This window comes from Cucurbita pepo, chromosome 9, assembly GCF_057944985.1.
Source record: "Cucurbita pepo subsp. pepo isolate OVF chromosome 9, ASM5794498v1, whole genome shotgun sequence".
NCBI classification, from domain to species: domain Eukaryota; kingdom Viridiplantae; phylum Streptophyta; class Magnoliopsida; order Cucurbitales; family Cucurbitaceae; genus Cucurbita; species Cucurbita pepo.
Genome location: NC_141806.1, coordinates 3,917,081 through 3,927,263, shown reverse-complemented (window position 1 = coordinate 3,927,263; position 10,183 = coordinate 3,917,081). Strand labels below are relative to the sequence as shown.

The window sequence follows — 10,183 nt, the reverse complement described above, 5'->3', positions numbered from 1 at the left end:
AGTGTACATTGAGATTGTGCAAGTGGTTTAATTAAGAACCCGTTAAAAAAATCGCAGTAGTTTGATCTTGTTATCGCTCGTAACAACAACATCGTTGTAAAATTAGAATTAAAAAATATTATTTATTTATATAAAATTTTGATAACATTTTATAACTTAATTTATTTTATTTTGAATAAACTTAATTAATTAATTGATCTTTAATAAAAATTTATTGCAATTAATTATTTAATTAATCAACAATCATTTTTTTTCAATATATATATATATATATATATATATATATATATATATATATATATATATATATATAATCTATTTTGACAAAAAAAAAAACTAAAATTTATTTTAATAATGGATAATTATCTAAAATTAATTAATATAATAAAAATATTTTATTTATACATCATCAGTTTCAAAACGAGGGCAATTTGGGAAGAAAGGGAGCGGGCTCCCGGTCCCACTTTGTACCGTTAGAGGCGTTAACGGGATATAACGGCGCAAGTTTTTAAAAAATATTACCGTTAGAGCCGTTGCCTATCCACACAAGAGTGTCTCTACGAGACGAACCCTTTGCTCATCATTTTACACAGCTTTCAGTCGCCCCTCCTGCAAGTTGAAGCTCTCAAATCTTCTCAAATCCACTTGTTTTTCTTTTCATCGATTCGATTTCTTCATGATCTTGATTATCCCTTGCATCGATTAAAACCCTAGATCCGCTCCTCGTCTTAGAATCCAAGATTCAGGAACAAATCTTACTGTTTCTTTAGGTTAAACAAAATTTGAAATGGCTTCAAAAACAGCATCCAAAGACATTATCACTCTTCGCGGTTCTGCAGCGATTGTCAGCGAGTTCTTCGGTAAGTTATGCGCCTTCTGAAACCCTTCTGATTTCAATTTTCTGTTTAGTTTGTTCGATTATCGATGAATTCCCTTGGCTGATTTGTTGTTTTTCGTTTTTCTTGAAATTGCTCATTTAGGTTATGCGGCAAATAGGTATGAATATTGATTTCGTTTTCTGTGCCCTAATTTTCATTTTGGAATCATGTAAATGTGCATTTTATCACTTACAAGCGGTGTGGATTTTGAATTTGTAGCATCCTCTACAATCGTGGACTTTATCCGGAAGAAAGTTTTGCAAGGGTGAAGAAATATGGACTTCCAATGTTGCTTACTCAAGATGAAGGTGTTAAGACCTTCATTTCTAATCTAACTGCTCAGCTTTCTGGTAAGTACCCTTTCTCTGAATGAAGGATTTGCACTATTCAACAGTTCAGTATCGTTTTTTTCCTTCAAATTTATTTTCAGTCGATCAGATTGTGGTTTTGAATCATGAAATTGGTTTTAGAATGGCTGGAAGCTGGGAAGTTGCAAAGAGTTGTGCTCGTTATAATGAGCAAAACCAATAATGAGGTCCTTGAGAGGTGGAACTTTAGAATTGAAACTGATGGAGAGGTTGTAGATCAAGGGTAATAATCTCAACCAAAAACTTCTCCTCCCTTTCACAAATTTCTGGATTTTGAATTGATTAGATGATATTGTTGCAGGGTGTCGAGGGAAAAGAGTGATAAGGAAATAATGAGAGAGATCCAGGCTATTATGAGACAGATTGCTTCAAGCATCACTTACTTGCCCTGCCTAGATGAACCCTGTAAGTGTTGGCAAGCTGTACAATTATGTATCATTTATTACTTTTGGGGTTGATGTGACATGATATTGTTAATTATGGCCAGTTCTAAATCCATGGGATGTCATGTAATTTCCATCATGATCCATGGCTAGTTATAATGATTCATGAGTTTAAATGACAATTTCTAGGCCACATTCTGAATCGGTAGGATGTCATATGAATTTTTTCATCATTAAAACATTACTTTTATAGTCAATCTGAACATAACTTGAATAGTTAGCCATGTGTCTCTTTTTAAGGGATTTGAGTTCTAAATCCCAGTTTCCATCATGATGTCATTATCATTATGCAAGTGTTGCTTCAAGCATCAATTCTTGTCCAACCGAGATGAACCCTACATTGGTTATTTTCAGAGGATTGGCGTAACATGACGATTGTTAGGCCGCAATCTGAATCAATGAGATTTGAGTTCTATAGTTTGAATAATTAGGTATGTGTGTGTAAGATCCCTCGGTTGGAGAAGGGAACGGAACATTTTTTATAAGAGAAAGTCCAAAGAGGACAATATATGCTAGCGGTGGGCTTGGAGTGTGTTAATTATGGCCAGTTCTAAATCCCCAATGTCTAAGGCCGGTTATGGGATTTGAATTCTGATCCTCCTTGTTTATATTCTAACACGCATTCATTAGTTGATAATGATTCATGAGTTTAAAAGAAAATGTAGATGCGTGAGATCCCTTTTGCTTGTTGATGATAATCACCACGATGCTCAATCAAGTGTTCTCTGATGTTTTGTTGTCTCAGGTGTATTTGATGTGTTAGCATACACTGATAAAGATCTAGCAGTTCCATTTACTTGGATCGAGAGTGACCCCAAACTGATTGCTAATCCACAAATGGTGAAGCTCCATTCTTTCGATACAAAGGTAAGCAAATGGCATAACTTATTTTGTTCAGCTCACCCCTGCAAGCAACCAACTTAAACATTATAAATGGTGTTGATGCAGATTCACAAAGTGGACACTCTTGTTTCTTACAAGAACGATGATTGCGATGACGAGTAAGAACAACAACTCCTCCTCCCTTTTCTTGAATTTGTTTTTAGTTTTCTGGATCCCTCCAACCCGATCGCTTTCAAGGTGGCATTGTGAATCTTTTATTCACATGTTGTATTGTAATATCAATTAGAATTCCACCTTGAACGACGGTTGGTTGGTTGGTTGGATTGTTTGTTTGTTTGTTTGGTATGACTTTTTCATTATAAGAAAAGAGATGTTTCTACCGACCAACCAAGTCTTTGTGATGAACATCCACACAATTTGCCAAGAAGAACAGAATTAATCGGCCAAACCAATGAATCCATTTCTTGTAAAAAAACTCCGGCCATCCATAATTAGAAACTTCCCCAAGTCATTTTATCTTGAAAACACCAAAACTTTGTCATCCATAATTAGAAACTTTCCCAAGTAGTTTTATCTTGAAAACACCAAAACTTTGATGATGAAAGGCAAGAGAAGTTGTTGAGAAAGAAAAAGAAAAAGAAGAAAAAAAGAAGGAAGAAAAGGAAGGAGCTATGAGTTTAGATAGTGGTCTGTCATGGGCAGATCAATGGGATAACAACCCTGACCCGAACCCTCCACCGTCATCGGCGGAAAATGGGAAGAAGAAGAACATATTTAAGAAGAAGAAGAAGGAGAAGGAGGAGGGGGGATCCTCCTCCTCCTCATCGGAGAAGAACATATTTAAGAAGGCAAACTTGAAGTGGATAAAGGAATTGCGAAAGAAATCTGAGAAATCTTGAAAAAACAGAGCTTTTTTTACTTTGTTTCTTCTTTCTTCTCCTCATCATCGTTGCTTCTGTTATTATTATTATTTTTTTTCATATGAAGGGGAAAAACTTCAACTTCTTGAAAGATAAAATACTATCATTGAATTGAATTGAGATATAACTCTGATGTGTTGTGCAATATACTTCTGAATCTCTGTTTCTCTCTAATTTTGTTTGTTATGTATTTTGTTCATGCGTAATAGATTTAGAACATAAAGGAATGACATCGATGTCCATAACTTCTAACTTCATTTTTAAATCAAAGGTCGATTTTACCAGAACGGCTCTTCAACAAAAATGGAAGAGGGAGTGAGGAACAGGTTTATTATATTCCCTTCTCCAATTTAATATAAATATATATAAAGTAAATTAGTTTGGGAATTAAATCCTAAGAATGTTTAGATTTTTTAGTTATGCTCAAATATTAAAATTTGAACTTTTATTTTCTTTTTAAATATATTGATATATTAGGATTTTTTTATAAAAAGATTATTTTGAAAAATGAAAAATAATTTTTTTAAAAAGAATAATAAGTAAGAAAAAAATTACTCGTGGGAACCTGATACCTGGGAATCCGACCCCAAATAAGAAGGGTCTCGTATAAAATGCCTGGGAATCCGACCCCAAATAAGAAGGGTCTCGAATAAAATGAGAATTTTGCAGGAATAGGAATAAAATAGGTGGTAGTATAGATGGTAAAAAGAATCAACACAAGGAAAGCTAGCTACAAAGGATAATATTCGGATTATTTTGTTGATCGAATATGTCAGGCAAGAACACTTGTTTAAGATTTGAATCACTCTACAAGCAATCACTCTACAAGCACGAATATGCCAGGCAAGAACACTTGTTTAAGATTTGAATCACTCTACAAGCAAGGCAGATCATCTCTAGCTCGAATGATTTAAAAAATGGTAAGAGCACTTAGCCCTAATGACAAGAAATCGCCCTAATGACAAGAAATCATTCGAGAGAAATTATATTCGAGGTTGGAAAGGTAAAAGTAAGGGTCACTCAAGGAAAATTAAAACTTCAAATATCACAAGTAAGGTCGATCATGTCATTATAAAATCTTTTCTTTTCAAAAGTTTGTAACCTTCATAACAAATTAACGGCATCTACCTACAGTATGTTGAAACCCTTACTGCATAAATGAGACGGTTAATGTGAAATTGGTCATAACTTGAGTTCAATTTCAAAACAACTAGATTTTATCTTACAAACTTAATATATGATTAAAATGTCTTGGTTCATATCAATGGACATCTCTAAAAACTTAGTTACACGTACGAATCAGAGCACTTTCGAGTACGTGAACTAAAGTCAGTTAAAAACACACACATTATCCTTGATCCTCGATATTCAAATGACAACCCTCCACATGAACTCAAAAGAACAAAGTTGTAACAAATTGTAACTTCCCAACATCATATATATTTCATTTTCATTATTGAAACTTCCCAACAACATGACATCTAAGTTGTAACAAGGAAGAACATAGATGAATGAATGGTGCAGCACTGTAACACAAATTTCAAAATAATACAGAACTCCTTCAGGACCAAATGAATAGAGATGAACAACAAAAATGGAAATTAAATCAAAATCTTGTTCAGTAATAGTAATAAATAATAATAAGCAACTCATTACCCAGCAGCAGCTATTCACATTTGGATATCTTCTTCCCACAATCAATGCAACGCAAATCCAGAGAAAACGTCTCCTCGTGTACTGTCTCATCGATACAACGTCCACACCAATTGCATCGAGCTATACAAAGCGTGCATCCCCTGCATCTCTGTGCGTTCGTGTTCGGGTCGGTGTCGCCTTCTTTTATTCCCTTGCACCCAACCACCGGGCAGTCATAAACAATCCTCATGTTCATGCATTTCGGGCATTGTTCTATGTCGATGGCACGTCCATCGTTGCACGATGGAAAATGAATTCCACCCCGATAGAATCGAGGCTCGTGGGTGTTTAGCTGAGTCAAGTTGTCAGTTCCTAATAACAGCTTCTCCAACTCTTTAAAATGAGCTTCTGTTACTCCATACATTCCTGCTATACTTAAATGTTTCAATCCCGGTCTACCTTTCGACTTGAAGGCCTTCAAACTATCTACAATGCCTCCAATGGTGAGCCTCGTGCATCCCGGAACACATAACTGCAGAAACGACGTGAAAATTAGAAGCGAACGAGTATTTGTACGGTAACTTTGCAGATAATCTGTATTCCCTACCTTTGTGACCTTAGGATTATTGAGAAGAACCTCGTTGAGACCATTATCACTTATCATTACACAGTTCACAAGGCTCAGACTTTCCAGACCACCTTGAGCCTTGCTAGTCAATTTTAAGAGAATGTCGTCTGTAATTTTCACATCCACCTTTCCACATATGTTAATGTTTCTCCAAAAGAAAGGGTCGTCTTCTGCAGTTGACTGCAGGGACTTGCAAACCGATTCAATAACGAGAAGTTCCCGCGTTCCCAGATAACCGAGCACAAAATTTAAAGCTGCGTGAGGAGGTTCGCCTGCATCGGAAGAGACACAATTTCCCTCTTCAAGAACTACAGTTTGCACCTCAGAAATTTCGGGTTCGATATCAAGAGTACGAATTATATCCAGAGCATATGGTGGTGATTCAGGATCAGTATGGCAAGATACACCACCTGCTCTTCTCCCATCAGACCATGCACCAAATCCCCCTCCAGAAATTTCAGGTTCAATACTAAAATTCTGAATTGTATCCACAACATGTCGTGGTGACTCAAGATCGGTACGTAAAGATACACAGGCTGCTGTTCTCCCATCGGACCACGCACCAAATCCCCCTCCAGAAATTTCAGGTTCAATACTAAAATTCTGAATTGTATCCACAACATGTCGTGGTGACTCAAGATCGGTACGTAAAGATACACAGGCTGCTGTTCTCCCATCGGACCACGCACCAAATCCCCCTCCAGAAATTTCAGGTTCAATACTAAAATTCTGAATTGTATCCACAACATGTCGTGGTGACTCAAGATCGGTACGTAAAGATACACAGGCTGCTGTTCTCCCATCGGACCACGCACCAAATCCCCCTCCAGAAATTTCAGGTGCAATACTAAAAGTCTGAATTGTATCCACAACATGTCGTGGTGACTCAAGATCGGTACGTAAAGATACACAGCCTGCTGTTCTCCCATCAGACCATGCACCGAATCCCCTTCCAGAAATTTCAGGTTCAATACTATAAGTCTGAATCGTATCCACAACATATCGTGGTGAGTCAAGATCAGTACAGAAAGATACACAGCCTGCTGTTCTCCCATCAGACCACGTACTGAATCCCCCTCCTGAAATTTCAGTCTCAATACCAAGAGTCTGAATTGTATCCACAACGTGTCGTGGTGACTCAAGATCAGTACGGAAAGATACACAGCCTGCTGTTCTCCCATCGGACCATGCACCGAATCCCCCTTCTGAAATTTCAGGCTCAATACCAAGAGTCTGAATTGTATCCATAACATGTCGTGGCGACTCAAGATCGGTACGTAAAGATACACAGCCTGCTGTTCTCCCATCAGACCACGCACCAAATCCCCCTCCAGAAATTTCAGGTTCAATACTATAAGTCTGATTCGTATCCACAACATGTCGTGGTGACTCAAGATCGGTATGGAAAGATACACAGCCCGCTGTTCTCCCATCAGACCACGCACCAAATCCCCCTCCAGAAATTTCAGGTTCAGTACCAAGAGTTTGAATTGTATCCAGAACAAATGGTGATTCAAGATCACTATGGCAGGATAAACCACCTGCATTTCTTTCATCGGACCACGAACCAAATCCCCCTCCAGAAATTTCAGGTTCAATACCAAGGGTCTGAATTGTATCCACAACATGTGATGATTGAGGATCAGTATGGCAGGACAAACCACCTACTTTTCTCCCATCAGACCACTCACTGAATCCACCCCGCTCACCAGAACTATGAACAATTCCTTCATTTCCATGGGGAAACGACTGGAGCCTAAAAGCATTGTTCCAAATATAGTTCAATCCAGCAAAAAGCTGATTACTCTCATCAACTAAAACTCTCTCATCTCTTCCATAACCACCACCACCACAACCACCACCACCATAGTCTACATTCAGATCGTCCAGCCAGCCAGTGATCGCTGTAAAAGTGGTACTTATATCCATTCCAAATGGATCTGAAGGCAAGAGATCCAGAACATCCCCCGGGACACAATCTCGCGACCCACCCCCTTCACAGGTGTCCTCTAAAAAATCAAGGCAATTCTCTAGCTCCCGATTAATCAGCCAGGACATCCCATAAACGTCAGAATTTCTCTCGGGAGCACCTGAAATGTTCATCGGAGAAACCGAATTTTCCTCCGAAAGATGTGCGGGAAAGATGGGTCGATATGAAAAATTCAAGGCCATTACAGGTACACCCTATCCCAAGATTTTTCTATTGATTTCCGGCGCCAAGGGAAAGAAGGATTGACAAAATTAAGAGGAAAAAAAAAAAAAAAAAAAACTAGTGGAAAAGATCCCGCAACAAAAAAAATAAGCGAGAACCAAAAAACTCCCAATTTCGGATAGCAAACAAAAAACAAAGCCCACCAAAATTTCAGGGAGTTTCTCGATGAGCACGTATACCCAGATTGAAGCACAGGCGAGTGAACAAAGGGGAAATTACTAAGAAAGCACTCGCACCGAATATATCCGGAAAGAACAACGACAATTTATCTTCTTTTTTAGGTTTTTTGAGATCAAATAAAACAAAAAATAAAGGATTACAGAAAGAATAACGAACGAAGAACGAAGAAATACAAGAACACAACAGAAATCGAAGAACAAATGAAATCAAAACGAGATTACCAGAAACGAAGAGGAAACCCTAAATTTAGAGAGAGAGAGAGAGAGAAGGAAAAACGGCAAAATCTGGCGGAATGGAATGCCCCACAACCGTATCTTACTGGATCGGAATACTGCAAAGAAATCGGTGACTGCCGGAAGCTCCTTTCAGGAATGGGAGAATTCTACCAGAGAGAGAGAGAGAGAGAGAGAGAGAGTTCGAGTTCTTAGAGAGAGAGAGAGAGAGAGAGAGGGTGGGATTAAGGAGAAGAAAAAAGATTTTATTTAAAATAAAATAAAATAATGGGGAAAAGATGAGAAGGACACGTGTCGGTTTCTGTTGGGGGACCCTCAAATATGGCGGGAGAGGGCGGTTTCAGCGTTGAAGGAATTGTGGGCCATCCCCTCCTCTAATTTAGCCTCCGTTTCAAATTCCAACTGCCATATTCCACGCGCTTATCCCCTCGTTTGTTTCTCCCCTCCCCCATAATAATAATAAATTATTATTTTTTAAATATATATATATATATATATATCATTTTTTTAATTCGAATGATATATAAATATTTTTCGAGATTTACCTTTGGATTATATTTTCTTAAAACTAGATTACATTGAACCGAACAAATTTGAATATATATTATTTTTTTAAATTCAAATGATATATAAATATTTTTGGAGATTTGCCGTTGGATTATGAATTTATTTAATGTATTTAATTAAATTGAATCGAACCAATTTGAATTTATTTATAATTCTAAAATACGTGTTTGCTATATTTCATAATTATTTTTTTTATTATTTACAACTCTTAAAAAATTTAAAAGATAATTTTACACTATTTTAAATAATCTAATTGGGTTTTTGAAAATAAATAAATAGATATTTTAGGAATTAATATTTTATTTTTATTAAAAATAAAAAATTTAATAAATAATTTGAATAACCTCAGCAACTCAATTTAAAAAAAAAAATTAAAATTATGACGAAGTTTCCTCATTTAATTTGAGTTTTAAAATAAAAAAATTCATTTTTTATTTACTTTTTTAACCTTCCATTTTGGTGAGGCATTCGTGAAAAAACGTTTTGTGAAAAGGGTAGTTATGTAAAATATCAAACAATTGAAAAAATCAACCTAATTTGATTGGTTAAGAAAAGTTTTTTATTTTATAAATAATTATTTACAGAACTTGGAGGCTAAGATTGGTATTTCACAGCTGCGTTCAATTATTTCCAATTAATATAAACTAAATGGTCCCTTATTTTGACAATTTAGTCTTTTTTTTCTATTATTATTATTATTATTATTAAATTACAAATTTAATTTTTAGACTTTCAAGTTTTTTCTCGGGATCTTTAAATTTATATCAATTTAGTCTCTCAATTAAGGGTGTTCATACGACATGATAATCTGACCAACTCGGATTACTCAGCTCAAACCACAAAATTTAGGTTGGGTTATAATTTTTTTTTTTCGATTTGAATTAGGTTGAATTTTTGAAAAATAAAAAATTTGAGTTCGTTCACGGGTTGATATTGACTCAACCAACTCAAAAATAGGGTTACAATCCAACCGTTCATTTAAGATTTTTACGAAAATTAAAAATATTTGACATTTGTTACGGTAACTTGTGACTTGTGAATGTTTGATATTTGAGTTTGGTGAGATTTTAGTTATTAATGTAAAATGTACCGTGAATAAGTAGAATTTTTATTTAAAAATAACTATAAAAAAAAACGATAGCCTAATCCAATAAAAAAAAAAAAAAAAAAAAGAGAGGATTAGATTAGGTTGAGTTGTGAACTCTATTCGGGTTACTCGGGTCACCAACCAAACCATCCCGAAATTTCAGGTTGGTCCAAAAAAATTCTTCGACCC

General features: G+C 35.9%; 3 protein-coding genes across 3 annotated transcripts; 2 read left to right on the top strand and 1 right to left on the bottom strand.

Annotated features, from left to right (window-relative positions):
- The first annotated feature begins 652 nt into the window (after nt 1–652).
- Nucleotides 653–3,286, top strand: LOC111802177 (mitotic spindle checkpoint protein MAD2). The gene is made up of 7 exons (XM_023686443.2): nt 653–860; nt 981–996; nt 1,098–1,228; nt 1,349–1,469; nt 1,548–1,651; nt 2,435–2,556; nt 2,638–3,286. The coding sequence occupies exons 1-7, from the start codon at nt 788–790 to the stop codon at nt 2,692–2,694; spliced, it is 624 nt and encodes a 207-aa protein (XP_023542211.2). The 5' UTR covers nt 653–787; the 3' UTR covers nt 2,695–3,286.
- Nucleotides 3,203–4,029, top strand: LOC147791029 (uncharacterized). The gene has a single exon (XM_087127023.1). The coding sequence runs from the start codon at nt 3,204–3,206 to the stop codon at nt 3,429–3,431; it is 228 nt and encodes a 75-aa protein (XP_086983149.1). The 5' UTR covers nt 3,203; the 3' UTR covers nt 3,432–4,029.
- An 840-nt stretch (nt 4,030–4,869) lies between these two features.
- On the bottom strand, nt 4,870–8,553 carry LOC111801902 (uncharacterized). The gene is made up of 2 exons (XM_087127022.1): nt 5,695–8,553; nt 4,870–5,619 (listed from the first exon to the last, which is right to left on the bottom strand). The coding sequence occupies exons 1-2, from the start codon at nt 7,885–7,887 to the stop codon at nt 5,119–5,121; spliced, it is 2,694 nt and encodes an 897-aa protein (XP_086983148.1). The 5' UTR covers nt 7,888–8,553; the 3' UTR covers nt 4,870–5,118.
- Between the last annotated feature and the right edge of the window lie 1,630 nt (nt 8,554–10,183).

Coding starts and splice junctions, on each gene's coding strand:
- LOC147791029 (XM_087127023.1), top strand. CDS start 3,204: ATGAGTTTAGATAGTGGTCTGTCATGGGCAGATCAATGGGATAACAAC.
- LOC111802177 (XM_023686443.2), top strand. CDS start 788: ATGGCTTCAAAAACAGCATCCAAAGACATTATCACTCTTCGCGGTTCT. Junction 1,652..2,434: donor GCCCTGCCTAGATGAACCCT/GTAAGTGTTGGC, acceptor TTGTTGTCTCAG/GTGTATTTGATGTGTTAGCA. Junction 2,557..2,637: donor TCCATTCTTTCGATACAAAG/GTAAGCAAATGG, acceptor GTGTTGATGCAG/ATTCACAAAGTGGACACTCT.
- LOC111801902 (XM_087127022.1), bottom strand. CDS start 7,887: ATGGCCTTGAATTTTTCATATCGACCCATCTTTCCCGCACATCTTTCG. Junction 5,620..5,694: donor ATAATCCTAAGGTCACAAAG/GTAGGGAATACA, acceptor TCGTTTCTGCAG/TTATGTGTTCCGGGATGCAC.